General features: G+C 39.1%; 1 protein-coding gene across 1 annotated transcript in view; it reads right to left on the bottom strand.

Annotated features, from left to right (window-relative positions):
* The window catches only part of kcnip3b (Kv channel interacting protein 3b, calsenilin), a 66,892-nt gene that overhangs the window by 22,552 nt on the left and 20,031 nt on the right, over positions 1 to 24,309 (bottom strand). The window contains exon 4 of the mRNA XM_080894521.1: positions 11,848 to 12,022. Coding sequence (XP_080750647.1) covers positions 11,848 to 12,022 — 175 coding nt within the window. The remainder of the gene's footprint in view (positions 1 to 11,847; positions 12,023 to 24,309) is intronic.

The raw sequence follows: 24,309 nt of genomic DNA, 5'->3' as shown, positions 1-24,309 counted from the left end.
AAATACACAATATCTGACTGACAAATTATCATATTATCATTAATATTTGTCATTTCAACTGCTGTAATATTAATACTGTAAGTAAGTAATAATGTGACATTGTCTGTTCCTACCTGAGCGGTGGTACCTGGCTGCACTGTGGCCACAGTGAGAGAGGCAACTGGGCCGAGAGAGGCGCCTCCTGGCCTCCACAGAGAGCGCAGCCATCACAGCTCCCATAATCAGCTGAACTGTCACAATAGCAAGACGTCTAACAGGAGAAGATCCAGATTTTAAATGACTGAATGTAAATGCTTGGTCGTGGAGATCAATGCTAACAAAATGCTTACAAATGTCTGAGCCGCCCGCCAAGTTTGACTCCGAGCACTGAAAGTCTCAGCTCAGCCTGAGAGGAGGCAAACGAGCAAATCTCACCTACTAACAAAGGCAAATGGAAAAAGCGACAGGTGAGAGAGACGTTTGTGTGTGTGCGCGCGTGTGTGTGTGAGGCCACATTTGAAAATCTGTTTGAGTTTGCGACACCACGTCACAGCGCGAGAGGGAGATAAAAAAGAGAAAAGGATCAAACAGCACAGCAGAGCTTCTGACCTTTCACATCACACATGTAGCAGACGCCCCGACATTTCTTTTTTTCTGCCTGTCTCACTCCCTTCCTGTCTTCAGATCGTTCACCTCACATAAACATGACTTCGACTCCTACTGTCTCACAAATTTCTGTGGCTCTGGAAAGTCAAACAACTCCCCAATATCTGTAGTACCTCCAAGAGCATAAGGGAAAGTTTTATGCTTGTCTCTTTTGTGTAAAGAAACCTTAATGTAGTGCTGTTCAGCAATACTGCATTTGGATGTACGATCAGACTCATGCACACAGACGCTCAGACAGCAGCTGTGAATTTAACAGACTGCAAACAAATCTGGTTGCTGTAGAGTTTTTCCAAGTAAAACAGCAATTCTTCTCCATTTTCTCCAGCGATAGAAACTCTGTTTTAAACATACCTGCAGATTTCCTCCACACAAGGGTTAATGGATAAAATAACCCAAAGATTATGTAGTTATCCAGGAATGCCGTAAAACTGCTCATGTATATCTAAAAATGTAATCATAAAGGAATATAAAGACAGGTGCAGCTGTTCAGCCTAGGAACAAATGAAGCAAGGAGGGAGTAAGAATCTGAGCTCCAAGGGAACAATTAAAGCAAACACACAGTCCCACTGCATGTAAAAAATATGACACGTGTACATTTTACAGGTCCACTAACTCTTTGCTTTTAGTTTACTCTTACAGTATGCTTTGAGTTATTATCCATTTCCATCCCATCATTAATAAAAACTGCTGGCACATTTCCACTGGCAGATGTTATGGCATGGGCCACACATGTCCATGCCTTAACATTGCCTGAGCCATGCTTTGTTTCATGAGCTGCTTCTTTCCTCCTCTATACTTTCTCTCCCCATCATTCTGGTACAAGTTAATCTTGGTTTCATCTGCTCGAATCTTTTTTTATCCAAACTACACAGACTGAGTCTAATCTGACCTTCTTGTTCTTGAATGTAGCCAGCGGTCTGCACCTCCATGTAAGTCTGTATTTACATTCATGAAGGTCTCCAAAAGTTGATTCTGTACATCTGGACGTAGCGTTTTGTGGGAGAAACGTTTCGTCACTCATCCATTCAGTCTCACCTGACTGCAGGTTTCCCCAATTATAAACTTATAAACAGTAAATTTGCATAATGACTGAAACCAGCCCACTGAAGGAACAATGGACTGGGAGGTCAGTTCCTTAATCATAATTATGCAAATTCTCATGACCATTGATCAACAACCACTGATCAATGACTACCATTCACAGAGAGTTGGGGAATGGCTGCAGTCATAGAATTGTAAGATGGCGAAAGATGTACCTTTAGGCCCCCTCCTCGATTCAGAGATGGTCTTTCCCTTTTCACGTAAATGACCTCCTTGACTCCGCGCTCAAACCAGCGTTCCTGCCTGTCCAGGATGTGTACATCCTCATCATTGAAAGAGTGTCCACTGGCCTGTAGGTGTAAATAGACTGCAGAGTCCTGGCCTGATGAGGTAGCTCTTCTGTGTTGGGGTGGACCAATTTTTGGCGCAGTGTGTTTTGGGGTTTAAAAGCCACAGAGACCCGGTGTTTTGGTCAGTGGTTGTTGATCAATGGTCATGAGAATTTGCATAATTATGATTAAGGAACTGACCTCCCAGCCCACTGTTCCTTCGTGGGCTGGTTTCAGTCATTATGCAAATTTACTGTTTATAAGATTTGGGGAAACCTGCAGTCAGCTAAGACTGAATGGATGAGTGACGAAACGTTTCTCCCACAAAACGCTACGTCCAGATGAACAGAATCAACTTTTGGAGATTTACTTACCTGGATGATTGAGCATGCATCAAGACATTCATGAAGGTGTTTTTTGAACAGAGACTTTGACAATGACATGCCAACCTCCTCTTATTATTAAGTTAGATGTTGAGAAGCTGTTTTTCTTTAACCAGTTCTGTCATTGGGCACTGCAGTTTTCTTCTGAAGTCTTTGAGCTGAGCACGTATAATCTCTTTAAGAAAATACCAGATTGATGAGATTTTGAGATAGGTTTGTGTTTTTAGCCTCCCTCCCTCAATTAGATCATCTCTTTGGACATCACGTTGACATACAAAATGCAACTTTTGTTGTTTTTTTTTAAACTTGTACAAATATGGAGAATAAAACAGGCTTATAGCTGATTTTCTTTAGACAGAGCTAGTCAAGCTGTTTATCACCTTATTTTTTAGTTGACTCTTCAGACCAGAGCCGATTCCAAAATGTAATCTCATTTTCGTCTTCACTGCATTATAATGAAATACTCTGGCTTTGATAGGCGAGTCTCTGCTTGGTTTATCTATCCTAAATAGAAATTATTGAATTATTAGAAAATGGAAAAATAAATAATCTAATTTATTAAAATTTGTCATTTCACAGTTTTCCCACCAAAGACAAGGTCTCTATCATTTTGGATATTTGCAGTAAATTTAAAAATCAAAATTATAAAATTATAATTTTTAGCCCATAAAAAGCTGTTTTTTTGACTGTTGTCATAAAACTAAGTTTGAACTGAGGAATGTATTTGCCATGTTATATCCACTCTGTCCACCAGAGGGCGTCAGACACCAAACAGCAGAGAAGAGCCACTCGTGTTATTTCACTGACACAAGAAGAAACTGGAGATATTAGATCAAATTTTGATTAGATCAAGTTTGTATATGATCTGATTACTGCCAGATCATAGACAAGCTTACTAAGCCATAAATGAAAAGGAAGACAATGTGTGGTTTCTCACGACATCTGTATCCATGTTTGACAGGAGAACATCAGGAATAAAACAAAGCAAGAAATTTAATTTGTAAAGCCTGCCTCCCTGAATCCACCCTGTTATTCGCAGTATGTTCACGAACATGAGTGGAAATCTGCGAATGCAAGGAAATCTTTAAAGGCTGTGCACAGATTTTAAACACCCTGCTGCTCAGTCAGAAGAGAGATGACTAAATCATCCAAGTCTCTTTAATGCCCGTTTCTTCCCAAACAACCTACCCCAGGGACATAAGATGAAAACTTTGCACCAAGTGTTGACAGGAACTGCCCTCTACACTGTCAGTAAACAGCACCCCAGACATGTAAACTTGCTCTACGTCCTCTCCAACTCCAAGAGCTGCAAAAACCATTTAGTGGCCATTGGGGGAAAAGATGGCATCTTTTTCACACTTTTTACACTCCTGCTGTCTTTGCCTCACTCCGTCAACTTTTTTAATTTTCCAATTAAAACTAAATCCAGTCTTATATCCATATGAGATAATCTCCTTTTCATAAACCCACCTCAGCCTGGCAGGTTCAAAGCCAGGCCTGGATGTGTGATTAAAACAGAGTCTTACTTTTCCGCTCCCCTCGCGCTGCTACGGTTGTTTTATTTTTAAATTTCTCTTTATCCAGCACTGAAATATCCTCTCATATTCCCTTATCTACCTCTAGCTAGCTGTTGTTGTTGAATTGTGCTATACAAATAAATTTGCCTTGCCTTGCCTTGCCTATAATCTGCTGTTTTAATAAGCGGAATGAAAAATGCACGACCGAACAAAAAAGAAAATACCTTGAACTAGTGTCCCGGTGATGAAGCCAAAGAAGCAGCGCAGCAGCTTGGTGATTTCCTTTTCACAGTGTGCCCTGCATGCATTCATCATCCAAACTTTGGCCAAATAGACCACACAGTGTAAAAAAGAAATGCTGATCTTGCAGGAAAAATCAGGAATGTGATAAGACACAGAAAAGTCTTCTGATATAAAGGTTGTTTCATTTGTCCCACTTTGCTTACAGGTGATCTTCACTTCCTCCTCCTCCTCTCTCCACTACCCTTGGTGTCTCAGACGAGGTGACTCGAATCACCATTGCTTTCCTTAAACACGACCCAGTCTGACAAACCACAAAAGAACCCCCCCCCCCCATCGCCGCTTTTCCTGTTTCAGCCATCATCAGCCATCGTGGTCACTGGGACCACCGTGTCAACGTGTACAGTCACGGAGAAAGAAATCCCAATATTCTGCTTAGCTCCCTCCCTCATTTTCCTTCCATATCTAATCCGACTCATATTACACTTTTCGTGTTACAGTCACTGATATCTCTTCGTCTTTCAGTTTCACTGATACAGCCTTCTTATCTCACTCTTCTTCCCTGGTGTGAGAGTAACTTAAAGTAGAGATTAAACTTTATGCTGACTGAAATGAAAGAAGTCATGCATGCCAAAACAGAGTGGAGCTGTGCAGTATAGCTGACTTTATTTATAGGAACTGTTTATTCGTGTTTTTCCTGTTTTATATCACTTTAAATTCAATATCTTTAGACTACTTTAACCAAAACAAGAAGCATAAAAACATCACGGCATACTTTAAGTTTGTTTAGCGGCTAAAATGTTAATTTTCTTTTTTTACGGAGAAGATATTATGAGTTTATGACTTCATAAATCACGAGAGACAGGAGTATTCCCAGATGAAAATGTTCTACAAATCAGCCTCTGAATAATATATGAACAAACCTCGGTGCTCAGAATACAAACGGGATTAAAACTGGAACGCTTGGTTTGTGCATTTGTGAGCGGAGTGCAGATTTCCATAGATTTCTATACATTTTAATTAGAAACTGCTATTTTACATTGAAAAAAATGCAAGCAACGTTGACACAATGGAACTTACAGTTTATTATAATTATTTTTGTATTCAAAGTTTTCTGAAATTTGCTGTTTGGATGTTTAAATGTGTAAAATAAGCATTAAATGTCTAGTGTGCAGGTTTTGATGAAGAAGACATGTTATGGAAGCTAAATAAATAAATCTGTGCCTATGAAAAAGTCTCATCTTAACATAGATGATTCATTCATTCATTGCAGATATTTGCCTCCCACCAAGTGTAAGCACTTAGTTTATTATTAGTTTGATTAATCTCAGGAATAATCGTAGAACACAACACATTTGTGAAAAAGCCTTTGTTATCTGGCTTTAATCCTTTCTTAACCTTAAAAAGTCCAGTCAAACTTAATCAAGCTTGAATACATGGTTCATAAAACTAGACACGCTTCACTTGATTTATTCACAACTTCACCCATTGAGTGATAAGTAATCCTGAGCTAACAGGAGATATCTGGAGTGATTAATACCTAACTTCATGACTCACTATTGCAACAGAAACATATGTTCAAACATTTCAGTATCCCCTTGGAATACAGTGGATGGATAAGAATACTGTGCAGCCTACACATTACACTTAGAGGAGCTGTGTGGCCATGGACACGTATTCCATGAAGCTCCTGGTACAGTTTTTGTGCTGATGTTAATGCCAGAGGAGGTTTGGACTGTCGCCAGAGCATTGGCGACTTTTACATACCTACCTTTGTGACCGATTTGCTGTGGTTCCTAAATTCTTCCACTTTACATAAAACCACTTACAGGTGAATATCTAGGCAGACTGCATGGCTAGGTGCTTGATTTTACACACCTGAATTTAAAGATTAAGAGGTGTCGCTCAGTAATTTTGTCCATATTGTGTGCTGTTGTCTGAGTGCTTTGTAATGTCTCTGTATTTACTTGATTATTATTATTTTTAAATGTTTTGCAGTCGGTTTTGTGAAGATATTTTTTTGTAATTTGCGTTTTTATCAAGCTGCAGTGCACTAAGCTCTCAGAGCCATCACATTATGTGGATGATGTGTACTAAGAACTACCTCTTCAAATTCTGAGGTAACACTACTAATTAAAATTTTAAATGTAGTTTACATCTTTATACACGCAAGTAGCAGAATGATCTTAAATATATTTAATGTGACATAAACCATGCCAGCTACACATAAAAGTTGTACATGGTCACTGTGATGTCAGCCAGTTGTGCGTAAAGTCCCATTTTTAAACCTTGAGTTGAGAACATTCATCATAACTGGTCTATTTTTAAATCAAACCTCAAGGAGAGGGGAGGATGTTACTGAGAAACCAAGGAACACTGTACAATTATTCCTGAGAGACTTACAAACCAAAACCTATAGTGTTTTATTGATTATTTTACTCTTAATGGGAACAAGATTCACATAATGTGTTATGTACTGTAATGAATAAGACTTTTAACTAGCTCTTGAGGCCATAAACGCAGTAGGAAAATAATTACTGAGATCACAAATTGAGTGAAAAGTAGGGCCATTTTCCTATAGAGTGCTATGCAATCAGATATCTTTTTACAACCAGGAGTCGCCACCTGCTGGTCATTTGCAAGAATGCACGTTTTAAGACAAGCAATTCTCTTCACTTTTCACACACATAAACATATGTCCTGCAAAGCTCACCTCAGTTAATATCTGCATAAAACATGCTACAACCAAGAACAACGAGCAGGAAATTCAAAGCCAATCAGTAAAAAGTTTCTTTTTGAAGTTTCAGCTTTACCAATTTAAAACTAATACTGAATAAATACATCAAGACTAAACATAAGTGATTGAAACTTGACTACATTACCAACTTATATGAAGTGGAGACCATTTAGATAACATCTAGTGCCAAATCCGTTTAATGAGGGTTCCCGGGAGAACAAATCTGCTGGACAGCAAATGTACTGCATCATGCAGACAACAATTTTCTATTATTATAGGTTGATTTCTAAAACCAAGCCCACAGCCTAATAATAAAGGGTTTGAAGGCCTAATGGTTGTGAAATTCAATTCAATAAAGGCTTCAAACAAAGGTAAGAACGAGCATCCAAAATCTGAAAGAAACACATTTATGTACACTGAAATGATCAGTGTTATCCTTAAAAACACAAGGTACCTGAAAATAGAAATGATTAAACCCACTGTCTGTAGTCCTTCGTTTCCAGCAGTGTATAAACTGCAGTTATCCTGCTCAAACCCTGCACACTGTCTCTAACTCTCCACACCTAAACTACACCCACACCACTGATTCACATCTCCGTCTCTGCGCTGCTATTTTTAGCTGCTGGCCATTATCGAGGTGAGGGTTTGCCCACTTCCACTGCTGAATCCCTCTCGCTTTTCCCTCGACACCGCTAAGATGAAATAGATCCCATCACAGCCCCACTTTTCTTTCTCTCTCTGTGATTGTTAGTCCTGTTCTTTTTTACTCACTGCGCTCCTGTTTCCTGCAAACAAAGAGCTTATTCACTGATCTCACAGCCAGAGGCAAAGAGGAAAAGACCTGAAGGATTACTTGAATCTGTTAAAGATTGATGAAGTGCATTAGTGCACATCAAGGCATGTAAAACAAACAAACAACCTCAAAACTAATAGATGTAATTTGGTTGCACAGGTGCTTGGGTGGAAACCTTCAAGGTATAAATATCTGTGCTAAATCACTGGAAGTCCCTCTGCGCACAGTGGTGGACATTATTTTTATTCTCTGCTGGAAACAGCCCGATATTAGATTTATAGTTAACTTTCTATTTTCATTTAAGCAAGCATGATTTAAAAGCAGAAATACGAGAAGTACGAGTTCTTCAAATGTGTCCATGTGGATAAAATTGTTCTGCAACAGGTTTTAGAGAAAATGTACAAAACAGGTCTATGACTGTGTGTGTAGCTCTCCTAATGGGCTTTATTGATTGCATGGGCTGGCCAGAGGAGTGGGCATAATTAATGACTATGACCCGAACTTGTCTCTATAAGCCCGAAAAAACAAAAACAATCCTGGAACAATGATGCAAAAAAAAATATCCAAACATATTTTCCAGCATCTCCACATCCAGGCAATATAAGTTTTATCCACTCAGTGATGAAAAGTGTTTTCAAATATTAGAAATCGTTTTGTCAAAAACTTTGATTACGTTTTTAAAAAAGTGAAGAACTTCTACCAGAGCCAAGAGAGGACGAGAGGAGGAAACACCAACTCATGGAGAGGGTGGTGTGTGTGTGTGTGTGTGTGTGTGTGTGTGTGTGTGTGTGTGTGTGTGTGTGTGTGTGTGTGTGTGTGTGTGAGAGAGAGAGAGAGAGAGTCAATGTCTACCTAGTGTACCATTACATTACATTACAGCGTGAACTGAGCTCAGACAGGCCACAGACTCTGCCTCATTGTGTTATTTAAATTTAAACTTTAAACTGATTGGACACAGAAATGCATGCCTCCAATGATAAAAACAAGCAAACAAACAAACAAACAAACAACAAATGAAAATAAAGTTTAAGAGCAGAATACAGTTGGGGACAAATATGGTGTTATGAGGCAGGGATGAGGAAGGAGAAGGAATAGAGACAGAAGTGAAGTAAGGAGAAGGATGGACAGGAAGAAGCCAGGGGTAGGACAGACAGATGATGAAGGAAAAGTGAAGGAATGAAAAAAAGGAGGGATGAAAACAGGAGTAAACAAATAAGAGAAAGATAGAAGGCAAGTAAGTCAAGAAGGAAGTAGAAGAGGCAGCAAGGAAAGAATAAAGTCTGTAAGGAAGAAAGATGATGGTGATTAAGAAGTGACAAGGAAGGACAAGAAGAGGAAAGGTCATGAAGTGCTGAAGAATTGGCAAAGAAAGGAAGACCCAGAGGAGGCAAAGCCCTGATGAGAGCACACTGAGATGATTTGGGTTTCTTCTTGTTTTATAATAAATATCCAGAACTAAACTATGGATTTTATTTGCACTGTAGAAATGTTTTCTTACATTAGAGCTATTTTAAAATCAACAAACATCAGATAATATTTTCTGCCATTCACAAGCAGGCTTCAGTAAAACACATGTATATGTGTATAAAGATTAAAATTAAAAGAGTCTCTTTTCCTCCCTGCGGGGAAAAGACTAACTGTGTACAATAACAGCTGGACCACTGGGTGGAGCAATAACCCCTTTGAACAAACCAAGACTGGAGGCCTGTAAAGCCAGAGGAAGGAACAACTATTTATAATGCAGGGTAATATGCTCAGAAGTAGGGCTGAACGATTATGGAAAATAATCTAATTGCGATTTTTTGCCCCAATATTGCGATTGCGATGCGATATGCGATTATTTTTTAAGGTATTTGTCTTCTGTATTATTAAACAAAGACAAGCAATACATCATATAGTATGGCCAATACTATATTACATTAATTTTAAACTGTTCTTTCCTGGAAGACAGACCTCTGTTATGATGACATGAGGTGATGCATGAATTGATGACTGACATTTTTATTTAACTTCTTCAATCACAACAGTATATTTGAACATACACAATAGTTTATTTTTAGCTTACAAACATCTGAGCATAAAGTGCTGACAAGGAACCCTGGTGTAAACATTAAAATGAAAGTCAGTACAATGTGCAGATTGCAGAAATATACATAAAAAAAATCAGTGGCTTTACCACACTCAGTTTTTCGACATCTGTGAACTACTAGACAGTCATTCAATTAAAAAATAATATTAAATAAATAAAACTAATAAATAAAAAATACACACATCTTACTGATCTCTGCAGTCAGTAACATTACACATAAAGTGCAAACATAATAGCAATTGTATAAACACACACACAAACACGCCTTTAAAGTTTAAAGGCGTGAAATTGGACGGTCTAGCCTTCTGAATCAGAAGGCTAGTTCTGATTAGCGTCACCGCTGTCTCGGTGGAGTTTAATAAACTCGGCCGTCTGCTTCTTGCTATCTAAAATATAACCAGACACTGGTGTAAATTCTCGACTGTCTCATACTTCTGTTTAATAAGTTTTCTGTTTGACGTTTAGTCAGCTGTGTGAAAACCAAGGAGGAACCCACCCGGGGGATTAATAAAGTTTTATTTTATCTAATCTAATAACTTTAATCTCAGCCAAACCGATTTACTCACGAACAAACAAAACACTGAAAAAAGCCCAACAATAACATTTTTAGGTTGTCTAAGTGACTTATATATTACGTTTAACCCGAGCAGCGAAACTCCGCGGTGATCTGAAAATGATGTGCCGGGAGTTGTGCCGTTCTCGGCCGCATCAGTAACCCTCGAGCTCCCGGCTAGCTGTCGAGCTGGTGGGTAGCAGACGCCTCTGAAAACGTCGAAGCACTTTTGCAAATATGGGATATCTTGATAAACCGAGCAGATATTTGATGTTTACACAACTACTTTCTCGCCTGAAAATATGTTAAAAGTTTATTTTGTGACCCAGAAAGATTAGTATGAGTAATTTTAAAACTTAGTAGCGGCCGCCATTGCTGGAAACTGGAGTTTGGCTGGGCCGCGCTATGAATTCTGGGATATGGTAGTAATTTGGACAGCCTTCGGCGCGTCGCTGTGACGTAATCGGTCTACAAATGCGGCCTCAGGAGGATGCAGCCCATGAATTGTATAATATAATCGCAGTATAATCGCAGCCTTTGCGGTTAGAAAATTGCACTTGATCATGTCGCGATATTATCGCAAATGCGATATATCGTTCAGCCCTACTCAGAAGTCAAACATAATTCTCAAATGTAGCTTTGAAAGGCTTAAGTAACCATTTTCTCTGCTACACTGCAAAGCTAAAAATTTCCAGTATTTCAAGTATTACAAGGGCTACAAGGGAAAGTGGAAACAGTTGGAGAAAACACAGCAGTGCATACAATCAAGGCAGGGAGACAAGAAAACATAAAACAGGACACAGGAGACAACAGAGTATCAAAATAAAACAGGAAGTAGCAAACAGGAGGCAGAGACATGAAAACTCTGGAGTGGCTACACTACACCGAAACACAAAGAAGAAGACTGTTTTCATATTTTAAAAAAAACAAAACAGTGAGGACAAGTATCGTTCAAACATCTGGAACAATACTAGTGAAGGTGCTCTAAGGTTTAATTTTGACTGCCTGTTTCAGTAGTTTAGCTTGTCAATATGTTGCTTATTTTATCGATTATATTTTTAGGGTCTCATTTTACTTATTTACCCCCTTTTTGTTAAAAAAAAAAAATCAGCATTTTTTAAACTTCTAATTATTGTATTTTGTTAATCGGTTTTAATTCACTTACCTGTGCTTTTTATTGTTATTGTTATCTATACAGTTTTGTGGTTGCGACCTCTGTGCATCTGTTTTCCTTTCAAAGACAAAGTCAATAGACAGATAAAAAGCAGTGCACAGGAGGCGTTGGAGAGGGTATTCAGGTTTGTGGACAATATTAATGGTGACCGAGGGTGTAGAGGTTTTTGATAAATGAGCGTATGACTTTAAATTATCTCTTGGTACTTGACCCTGAGGTCAACTGACCAGCTCAGTCTGCAGGAACTTTGGGATTCATGTGTCAAAGCCATTGATCAGTTCAAACTCTTTGTGCTTTCACCCCACATGTCACACTCAGCCTGAGATGCTCATGTCACTCTTCTCACCTTTGTCCTGTGGCTGCGTGCTGGCGATGATCCATTTCACCAGGCAGCACTTCATCAGAGCTCTCCGAGAGAACCGCGGCTTCTGCCACTTCCCAGAATCCTTCACTCTGCCCGGTGCAGGCTCGACGCCGTTGGCATCTCCCAGCAGGCTGCCATCGACCACCTTGCCATCCGCCTGGAGAGAGGGGAAGGGAGGGGATGAGGGAGGAAGAGGAGGAAGCGGGAGAGAATTCAGCACAAAATTAAAATTAAACAAATCTGACTGAAATGTTCAAATGGAGCCAGAGATTATGAGTAAGTGTGTGTGTGTGTGTGTGTGTGTGTGTGTGTGTGTGTGTGTGTGTGTGTGTGTGTGTGTGTGTGTGTGTGTGTGTGTGTGTGTGTGTGCAAGCCTAGAGAATCTGATTAATCTCTGAACTGCAAGTGTTTCAGGAACTCTTTAAAGAGGTTCAGAAAGAGTTCAGTTCTGGATCTCTTTAGTGTTTTATGAGGTTTTATAAGCACATGAGAGCTTTTCCATTGCCACCAACTGTCTGCTGACATGACGTAACAGTGAACCATGACAGTAAAACAGGGAGCTGAACGATGCTGATGATGTTAATACCAGTTGCTGTTTCCCTCTGTTGCTGTTCCCTTTCTTTAACATTGTTTGCAGCCGCTGTTAATGAGAAATATTGATTAGAGCTGCTAGACTATTCCCACCTACTGAAATTAGTCACATAAACATCTCTCAAATGACATTTAAGAGTGTTTCCACTGTCCCAGGAGTGGAAAGGTCCATCCTTTCATTAAGGAGACTGGAGTTTAGCTCTCACTGGGGGCTATTTTTAAATTTCTTTTGCACCCACCAATTGATTTAGGCATTACAAGTTCTTTGTTATAGTAGATTTGGAAAAAGATGGGATTTGGGGTTTAAAAAGACCCTTTCAGAATATTTAATGCATGTTGGAAAGCTTCGTTTTCTAGGTTCCACGGGTACGGTGTCCCAGCCCATCTGAAAGTGATGGCCAAATCCTGCTTTACAGCATTAAAGAGTACGTTTACTGCCTACAACAAAAAAATCATAACCACTGAATATTTTATAAGTCATCCATTTGGACAGAGCTGACCGTTGGGCCTCACCTCTGCCAATTCAACGTTCTGACTTGGACCGCTTCACCGTGTCTGTGTAGTTGGAGTCTTTGTAATGGATTATCAGTGAGGTATCCAAGGATGTTAGGCTTCAGTTTTCCAGAGTACAAGTCTTTATCTAATTAGTCCTATATGAATTTAGTCCTACTTCATTTCAATAGATGCTTCATCTTATGGTACAATAGAAGAACAAGAGTTTAGCAAAGATTATCATGTGACAAAAACAGAAAATTAAACATATTAATAACCTGAAATAATTATGATGAATAAAACAGTATGGGGTAGGTTATTTTTCTCCATATAAAACCTCTAGAGCTTACACATATGTGTGCCTGTGTGTTGTACCAGTACTGTTTGCCAGTTTGCTACTGTTTGCTAATGCTAGCTAGCTTTCAAACTAAGCTAGCTAGCATTATTAGTGCACCCTCGCGCACAAAAAAAACAACATGGAAGTGGCCAGTGATAATATAGAGAAACTAAAAGATGCTAATAGCTCATCATTTATATACATTTTGTGGCGAAGACAACGGCGCATTTATTCAAACAGGAAGTTTAAAGTTTAAGAGATAGATCAAAATAACAGTTACAGCAGCACAAACGATCAGTGGAGGACAACAGACAGTATAAGATGCAATTAAAGGCCAATAAACACATGGAATCATCCAGCACTGATTTAAGAGATTGAGATATCAGTACTCAATACTATATTGACTATACTACATTTATTTTACACAAGCTTCTGTATGGTACATAAGTCAAAACTTTGACGTTGTGAGTTTGTACGTCGAAATTCTGACGTACTAATCTGAAATTTTGCCTTTTTTTTTCCTTGACAAGTCTGCCTGATACTTTTTCTTTTACTTTTTTTTTCCAGTGGCAGATAAACCTTCTTACTAAGAGCCAGACAACAATAACACAACTGGTGAGACACCAACAGTGTATCAGTCACAAAACAGTCTTGAAATTTAAGTAAGGACGGTTTCATATTTCTGGCTACAAATAAAAGCACACAACGTATCTCTGATACCTATTAGATCCAAAAGAAAGAATAAGAGCAAGCCATGCTTAAAGAGATTATTTCCACTTCATCTACAAATATCATGCTCTCACATCTTTAAATAGCTGAAATAACTTTAATTTCAGATTAGTTAAAAGCCTCATTCTGTTCATTTTCATATTTCAGCTCCCTGTAATGCTTACCATGCAAGCCCCATCCCTACCATCTCATTCATATTTAGCATTTATCCGCTTTCATCAGAGGAGATAACGTTTTTGGCTCTAATATATTTTTCAATTTCTTTCCTTCACATCTTGGCATCCTTTCAGTTTTTTTTATCCAGCAAACATTGATTTGATCCGATGCGATCTCTGATTTACTGAGAATGTCTTTTCTTAGATTCTCAATAAGCTCTATTAAGCTGCTCCTGCTGGGTGCATGCAAAATAGTCACATACACACACATGTGCAGGAAGGAAGATGAAAGAGGTGAACAGTGAACAAACAGACACCCCGTTATGCTATTGGCAAGAGAGGGAAGAAAGGGATGACAGAGGGAGAGGAGGGGGGAAAATGAAGATGCAGGGTGCACAAACAAACACACGGAGGATTTTTAACAGCTATTTGATTCTGTGGGAGTCTGACCATGCAAATCCTTTACTTTAAGGCAGAAAGGGAAACAGAGAGAGCGAGAGAAAAAAAAGAAAAAGATGTGAGGAGAACAAGGTCTGCTCATGTTCCTGGAAGAACCGAAGTCAATTACCATAATGAATCGTGGCCCATCTGAGGACGGCCAGAGGACAGAGGGATGGAGGATGGGAAGATAGGAGGTGAAGATATGAAAGCACTTTGCTGGGGAATACATTTTCAAGGTTATTTCTGTGCATCTTCCACATGAACAGATTGGTAAAAACAGCGAAAGATGAGTGGAAAAAGTGGCTGAGAGGGACAACTGCGAGGAAAGAGATGGATGAAGATGGCTTGTATCGTAATGACAACATACAATATCTGTTTAATCGCATGTCAACAGTGACATATATGCTGCAAATGTGCTCAGCAGTGACTCGCTTCTTTGGAGAAGTAGATTATTGGAAAGTGTTGTTTTCAGCGTGGCTTTTAAGAGAAAGTCCCAAACTCCAAAGTGAGGGCCGTAAGGCAAACAGATGCAGACAGGCACAGTGCAAACAACAGAAAATGCAGCCCTACATTATTTGTTTATTCATGGGCTGCTGGACATGTAGGCATACTCACAGTCACTCACTCACACACACACGTTTGCAGCTAGTATCTTCTGTTTCTTAACGCTTCAGCTGGCTTTGTCCCAGGGCGGCACTTCCCATTCGTAATGTCTGTACAACATCCACTATAACACTCATGCACATCCTATAAGGGACCCATAACGCTCAGAGCAAACAGAGGAGCCAAGCCGTACGCATCGCTATGCTCTGCCATCAATTATTAAATATAAGTTGCTGGGTTGTTACTTCAGCGGAGGTTGGCTAATGTGAAGCATAAACTCTGGCCTTATTACGTTACAGAGCGAATCTGGATCACTCTAAAATGAAACACAGTCAAAGAGAAACGAAGTTAAAGAGGACTGATGGTGTTTATGTACTCAAAAGTGTACAGTTAAGTCCACAATTTGTTGGAGAATTGCACACTTTTTGTAGTTTTGCCTCTGTCACCACCACAGTAGACTTTAAATCAGGAGTGTCAAACTCAAATACACAGTGGGCCAAAATTCAAAACTGGAACAAAGTCGCGGGCTAACGTTAATATTTATTGAAATATATTTATTGAAATATATTTATTCATCCAGATATAAGAATGAATCTTTTCTTATGGACTCAAACACGTTTTGCTGAAAAACTGAATCTGGAACAAGCAAAGCTTAATACTAAACAATATATATATTAGCTGTATAATACCAGTAGGCCAGCTCTGATAGTAATTTGGTGTGGCTTCGTGGGCCAAATGTAATTAGGCTGCGGGCCAAATGTGGCCCGCGGGCCAGAGTTTAACACCTATGCTTTAAATGAAACAATAAGCATCTTTAAGATGTTTTCTGACAATGTCTAATCTGACCTTCTTGTTCTTGCGCGTAATCAGTGGTTTGCACCTTCTTGTAGACCCCCAGTCTTTCCATTCATGAAGCCGTTTCTTAATCGGGACTTTGACAATGATACATCTGCCTCCTTAAGCATGCTCTTGACTTGGTTACATATTGTGAAGTTGTTGTTTTTAACTATAAAAATAATTCTCTGATCATGTACTTTACTTGTCTTCTGTCTTCTTTTAGGCCTTTAGGGGTTGCTGAGCTGGTCAGCGCATTCCTCGTCTTTAATTATGTACCAGATGTTGATGTGGCTACTGTTGAAGTTTCTGCTTTATCACTCATTGGTTTAATTGGTTTTTCATCCTAATGATGGCTTCCCTCACTTGCACTGACATCTCTTGGGCTTTTGGGCACAGCACTTTGAATTATATTGAGATATTAGGCTCCATTTGTCATTAAATAATGAGAGAACAAACCTCACTTGGCCATGAAACTGGCTGTAATTCTAAAACAGTTCATGTAACGCAGTTTTGTAAAGCTGGAAGTCTGCATTTTACTCACACATTGTTTAATTTGAAATCCACTGAGGTGGTGTACAGAACCAAAACTACAATAATTCTCTTTTTGCCCAACAAATTATGTGTTTAACTTTTGACTGTTATAATTTCTGCATGCTTATATTTCTATACATAGCCAATGTTTCAAATAACATCAGATTAAGTTATTATGTGTGAGCCAATTCACAATTCAGGCAGCTTTAACCACTCGGTTTCAGGCAGTTTATTTCTACCCTTGGTCCTTTCAGGCACACAGTTCTGGCTGTGAGACAGTAACTGACCCACCTGCTGTTCAAACCTTGTTTAAAAGGGCGAGCTTTTCAGAACAAAGTTGGGTTAAAGCTGTGAGTCGCAAAATGCAGAGAAGGCTAAAATGATGGCGTGTAGACATCTGAGACAGAGGATGGACTCAGGGGCCACAATGAGGCCCAGTGTGAGTCAGTTAATGATTAAACTTAAATTCAAATCATGTAATGCACCACTACATGATAGATAATTAGCATAAGAATCAATTCCTATAAACCTCTGCACATTTAGAAAGACAGTCGCTAGAAAACTTCAGCTTGGTCACAGAGATTGGTGGACAAAAACAAACATGGCAACCCAAAGACAACAGACTTTCACAAACAAGAAGAACAGATGGAGCTGCACTTCCTTCTGGTACAACGACAGAAATATCTCATTCCAAACTGAAATGAAACTCAAATACCAGGAGTTCAACACTTTCTCAGACCAGAACAAAATTCAATATTTACTGTAGGAAAACAGTGCCAGGACCTGACAGAAAACTAACACAACTGAGCTTCTCTCTTTAATTCATCTCCATCCTTTTCCCTCTTGTCTTATGATTATAATTAACTTGAACCCCTCTCATCAGATACATTTTTTATTTTCTACTTCTTGAGCAGTATTAGTAGAGTTTTGGTCACTTGGAACAGCCATGCAGGCTGTAAACACAACACTGTGTAACTGTTATGGAGAACGAATCAGGGAGCTGTGTCAGCAAGCAATGTTTACACTGTCAGCAAACACGGATCAGCATTAGCATTAATTTGGTGTTTTATTTCTGGCCACCTGTCGAATCTAAGTCCAATATATTTACCTTATTTTAGCACAGCTTCATTTCCTCTATTTTCTTTGTTTATTTATCTTAACTGACAAACTAATGAGGGAATTATCAGGCTGTTAGGCTTATAAGTGCTTTGCTTTCCTCGACAGGTAGTTGCTACGCTATTTTAGAGTGAAAATGTAACATGAATTTGGCTTTTTAAAAATGTATACTTGTCAAAAACATCTGCTATTGCTTTAAATGGTTATGGCTGCATGGTACTGTAGCTTTTAATGACGTACAGCACATTTGTTTAAATGGTGACAAATTTGAAATGTGAAACCACGAAACATCTCATGTTTCGCTACAGTCCACTCCAAGAGTTAGTGTTGCAGTATAAGTACTTAGGAATAATAATTGATGGCTCGCTGCCTTTTACAACTAACATTTAGTAACTGCTGTCAAAAACTTAAACTGAAACTGTCCTTTCTGTCCCGTTAGGAAAGTAATAGACTTTCAGCCTCTACTCCTACGTCAGTGCTCATTTATAGTGACATGATTTATATGCACGTATCTTCACAATGCATAGATATGCTTAATACCGTCTCCACTGGGGCTTATTCCAAACTCCACCGAACGTTGTATGCTGGGGTCGGTTGGTCTGGTATATTCATGTCATAGACTAAACCACTGCTACATTATTATTTAGAAGGGATTTCTTGCCTTGCTCCTTTCTTAATCCATTAGATTAATGAAAAAATTGTGGGCCGTCACTGCCTAAGATTCATTCCTGCTGTCTGTCCTGAAAGTTTGCACTGAACTTTAACAAAAGAGCCTTTAAATTAGTAGCTTGCTTTCAGAATCTGCAACAAAATCAGCTCACTAAATTAATTTATGGGGATTTTAAATAACCTAGAGCCAGTTACTCTGGGCTGGAAATGTTTTTCCTGAATACCGTTACCCCCTGTAGGCCAACACAATGACCTTTACTGTTCTTTTAGTCATAATTGGCACTAAAAGTCAAAAAGGTTGGTTATTTGTGTTGTATTTTACTTTTTATATTCACTGTTTTTCACTGTGTATCTGTGGTTTTTTTTATACAACTACCATTAATACTATTGGTGTGTGTCTTGGCAAGAACAATGTGGATGTGAATTTTTAATTTTATCAGTCATATTATTAAATAAAGGTTATGTCACAGTCCTCTATCTGTTGGATATTTTTGTTTATTTGAAATATCTTTTGATTCCCAATTTATTTAAATTCCTAAGTGTCAGGTTCACATGTCTTAGTCCCGGTCTCAGTGATTGTTACTTCCTGTTTTATTTTGATAGGCCCTTGTCTCGTGTACTGTGCTTAGTGTTACTTCCCCTTGTCTCAATAGTCAGATTTCCTTCAGTGTATTCCCTTTTTCAGGTAATGCCTGGTATGTGTATATATATTGCCCTTTGTTCCTGTTGTGTTGTCCCTAGTGGTTGTGTCCTACCTTGAAGTATGTTTAGATTTGTTTGTTCTTCACCTTGTATTATTTTTGTATCCAGTTTAGGTTAAATAAAAGTGCTTTTTGTTTACTGTTTTCAAGTCTTGCATTTGCATCCTACTCATGCCTGCTGCACAGTCAGCTTGCCTGACAGTGCCTGAGTGTCTGCATTTGGGTCTTCATCTTCACAACAAATATGACAGATTAAGTAAAAAAAATAAAAAAATTGCTTATGGCAAGCAGAGCAAAACTGAATCACAAAGGAAAATTATGGGTAGAAGAAATCAGTTCAGTGATGCTAAAAGAGCTGCAGGCTTTAGTAATGAATCCCTGTGTGATTGTCACAGTAAGTGAGAGCAGCTTTAATTTATTTGTAGTAGATATTTCCAAACCACTTTCCCTTCTCTTTTCACACATTTTAACCAAATCATTTCTTCCCTATTTTTGTTAAAAAGCCTAAAAGCCTAAAAGCATTTTATTCTTGGATTCTTAGTGTGAAAATAGTGCACAACACATAATGATTCAACAATTACGAGCCTCTACAGACAACAGAAAAGGTGAGAAAACATGCACACTCTCACTGTGATTTAAGGCACTGTTGCTGACATTATTTGTGTTTTATTGGTTTCTGAAAATGGCTTACACTATGTGTAGAAAAGATGTATAAGTGGGGCCGATGCCATTCAAGATACAGCAGAAGTATTTTCATGCAGAAAGTCTTAAGGAGTTAAATGTTGGGCAGTCGTGTTATAAATTATGTTAGAATACCTGAGAAGGACATTTGAGAGTGAAGTCATTCTGGGAGAATGGCTTAAAGAAGCTCATGACTCTGTGAAAACACAGCAATATGGAAAAAAAAATGAAAGTAAAAGTGATGGAAAGAGGTCTAAGAAAGAGAGAGCGGTGTATCCTTGCAATGTTATAACAGCGGATGGGAGTTTCCATTAATAATTTATGAGTGATTAACGAGGCCACAGCAGATTCACTTTCTCTCACTTTCTCTCTGACTCTTTGTGTCAGTGTGACTCAAACTTAGCCAGCAGAATTCATCTGTGCTCCTCTGCCGCTTCTTCAAGGTCAGCATGAATTTAAACATGCTGTTTTTTCTAATGGCCAAAAGGGGATAACTCCCCTGGTTGCAAAATGAAGTCAGATTGTAAAGAGGCTTACAGAGAAAATGTACTTTTAAGTCTTACTGAATACAGCATGATGTTCGTTTTACAAATTAAAGTCCCACTTAGAGGCAAACAGATGAGAAAGCAGGGTGTGCGTTGGGTTGAATTAGCTTGGGCTTGGGCACACCTAAAACACAGCTAAAACATCACAATGAGACCTGACAATGTTTGTTGTTTTTTTGTTTTTTGCATATTTGTCAAATGTAAATGTTTCAGAATATTATATCCAGTTTATAAAAATTCAATTTATCAAGGAAATAAAAAGCTATCCAAGTCTACCTCCCCCTGTGTGAAAAGGTAAGGTTTCTTGCACCCCTTTTTAAATCCTGAACCCAATTTATTGGGAAAGCTAAGCTCAGTTTCACTAGTCACACTCAGACCTGATTACTGCCAGATCTGCTAGATCAAAAAACCTCTTAAACAAAACCTGTGTGATACAGTGAAGTGGGTTAAAAGATCACAAAAACAGCACATCATGCCATGATCTAAAAAACAGTTGAGAAACAAAGTCACTGACATTTATCAGTCTAGAAAGAGTTACAAAGCCATTTCTGAGGCTTTGGGACTCCAGTGAACTCCAGTGAGAACCATTATCCTCAAAGCGAGAAAATCTGTAACAGTGGTGAATCATCCCAGGTGTGACCAAAATTAGAGCGCATCAGCGACTCATCCAGGACGTCTCACAAGAGCCCAGAAGATCTAAAGAACTGCAGGCATCACTTGCTTCAGTTAAGGTCAGAGTTCAACAATAAAAAAGAGACTTGGCAAAAATGACATCCATGGATGAACCACTCCTGATGAAAAAAAACCCACAAAGGCTCAACTCACATTTGCCAAAAAACATCAAGATGATCTCCAAGATTTTTGTGTTAGCTTTCTTCATGTAAAACTGCATTTCTTTAAATTTGCTAAGCTTATTTTTGCTTTATATCAAAAATTATTTGATGATCTGAAAAATTTGAGTGTGGCAAACATGGAAAAAAAAGTAATCAGGAAGGGGACAATTACTTTTTCACAGGACTGTATATACAGTCTGTACTGAGACCATTGACGTGCATTCAAAGCACATCTACAGAAGACGATATAGAGGGTGTGCAGACTATAAATAGACCAAGACCACAATATACGCAGTTGTGTTTGTGTGACTTTGATGGACACTACATTGACTCACACCGATTTCAGCGAGACTGCTGCTACTGCTGTTACTGATGTTGTGTTAGTTTCTTATAATGGCTTACGCTGTTTTTAGAAAAGAAGTATAAATGAGGCTGAACCCATTCAAGATACAGCAAAAATATTTTCATATTGTCGTTCTTAAAGAGTTAAATGTTGGTTATGGTGTTGGTTATGGTGTTTAACCATAACCCTAAAATCTCACCTGAAAAAAAATCAATGATTTATGTTGCTTTCTGTGCCCATAGGCAAGACACAACCACACCATGTGACTGTGTAAACGTCCCCACAGGGAGAGTTAAACCAGCACACACCTCCACATATAACTGTCGCACCTACAGAATAACAACCAGCTATGCTGCAGCTCAGTGATACTGCACTTTCAGAGTTCACTGAAACCCTCCACCTGCACAGAAACAATCAGATTAGCCAGATACAGCTGGTGAGCGAAGTTTTGTTCTGAGGATAATCTGAAAGTGATTTAGGAGTGATACCTTCATTATAAAGAGTTTGGAGAACTGTGTCATTTTCTGCCATTTTAAACACACAAGAGTAGAAGCCAGTGTGTGTATGTGTGCGTGTACTCTTATATAAGCTACAAACATTAGCATATGAATAGTGATAGAAGCTCTCCCCTTTTAGTGGGGGACTGTTTCATTATAAGCAATAGTAAATGTATAGGGTTACTCTACACTAGAATTAAATAGCTCTTTATCATTTTTTCCTTATCTTGTGCACACAAGTTTACAAGTAAAAAAAAAACTTTAATATTTTTTCAGGTTATTAAATCTGAAGTAAGGAAGTAATCTGAAAATAATATTAACCTACAATGTGTCAAGGAGCCCCATTGTTTCACTAAGCAATATTGGATCTACACTGCAGACAGCATTAGTAAACAGGGAACACCACATAGTGTAAACAATGTATGCTATAACCAGCGATATCCGTTCATTGCACAATTGCAAGCACAAAAGCTTCAGTTTGCATGTTGGTTTAATTGGCTGTGAGTGTTTGTCTCTGTCGTTCAGCCTTGCAACTGACAAGCCTGTCCAGGCTCTATGCCACCTTTTCCCTTATGATGGCTGTTTCATTGTCCTGTGGTTTTGAACCCACGGTTTGGGTTTGTTGAGACTTTCTGGTTAAGTATTAAAAATTCTGTTTGATTATGGTTTTCTTGTTTTTGTTGCTTGGAGCTCTTATACTTCAGGTTTTCTTTACTTCTGTAAGTGTCAGCCTCATAGTCTCAATCAGGTTTTAGTTTTCCTTTGTTTTGACTTCTGCTTATTATTTCTTGTGTTAATTTCTAGTTATTTCCTGTTGATTAGTATTACAGGGTTTTTTCATTCCTTGGTATCTGTACCTTCATGTTGTATCGGGTTTATTGTCACTGCGTTTAGTCTTCAGTTCTTGTTAGAGTTAGAATCACTTGGTTTAGCTTCATTGCTTTAGTTAATCTCTGATGACTCTGCAATAGTCGGCCTCATCACTGATGGGGACGACAAGGAGTACAGAGGACTGACTCAAGACTTTGTGGACTGGTGCCAGCTGAACTACCTCCAGATCAACGCCAGTAAAACCAAGGAGCTGGTGGTAGACTTCCGCAGGCACAAGCATTCTCCACTGCAACCACTGAACATCCAAGGTATGGACATTGAGGCTGTGGACAGCTACAGGTACCTTGGTGTTCATCTGAACAACAGACTGGACTGGACTCATAACTCAGACGCCCTCTACAGGAAAGGGCAGAGCAGGTTGTACCTGCTGCGGAGACTCAGGTCGTTTGGGGTGGAGGGCCCACTCCTGAAGACCTTCTATGACTCTGTGGTGGCTTCTGCTATCTTTTATGGTGTGGTCTGCTGGGGCAGCAGCATCTCTGCTGGGGACAGGAAGAGACTGAACAGGGTGATCCGAAGGGCCAGCTCTGTTCTAGGATGCCCTCTGGACCCAGTGGAGGTGGTGAGTGACAGGAGAACGGCGGCTAAGCTGTCATCCCTGATGGACAACATCTCCCACCCCATGCAGCAGACTGTGACAGCACTGAGCAGCTCCTTCAGTGGGAGACTGCGGCACCCACGGTGTGGGACGGAGAGATTTCGCAGGTCTTTCCTCCCCACTGCTGTCAGACTCCACAACAAAGACTTTAACTGAACAAACACACACATCCACACATGTGCAATAACACTAAGTGCAATAATCCTTTCTGGCATCGTTGTATTTTTACTCAGTTGTATATAGCATTCGTATTCTATTTTTATCTTATTGTATATTTTTATTCTATTTTATTCTACTGTATATAGTATATTATTTTATTCTATTCTGTACAGTTGTGTACTGTATTTATTCTTATTGTATTCTAATTTTTGCATCATAACTTTTGCACTGTCCACTTCCTGCTGTGACAAAACAAATTTCCCACGTGTGGGACTAATAAAGGTTATCTTATCTTATCTTATCTTATCTTAATCACTTAATGACTCATTGTATCTGGTTGTTAAGGCTTCATTTCTGTGTCATGTTACTTCCTGTTTTATTTGTCTCTTATGCCACGTTTTAGTTTTAGTTTTCCATGTCTCGTTATCTGATTGAGTTCAGCTGTGTCTAGTTTCCTAGGTGTCTCCACTCTCCCCCAAGATTTACTGTCTCCCACCACAGTCTCAAGAGCATGGAGGAGATTCCAGGAGATAGTTACTCTAGGAGAGCTGAAGGTTATTACCCATCAGCAGAGTCAGTATCTGCTCCTCTCTATAAGGAGGAACAGCCAACAAAATGACCTCCCGCAGCCCACTGGTGGGAAAGTCTCTGACCAAACAATCAGAAACAGATTTCATGAGGGTGGCCTGAGGACT

This window comes from Rhamphochromis sp. 'chilingali', assembly GCF_963969265.1.
Source record: "Rhamphochromis sp. 'chilingali' genome assembly, chromosome: 10".
NCBI lineage: Eukaryota > Metazoa > Chordata > Actinopteri > Cichliformes > Cichlidae > Rhamphochromis > Rhamphochromis sp. 'chilingali'.
The sequence above is the reverse complement of the archived record's forward strand: the minus strand, read 5'-3'. Positions and strand labels throughout refer to the sequence as shown.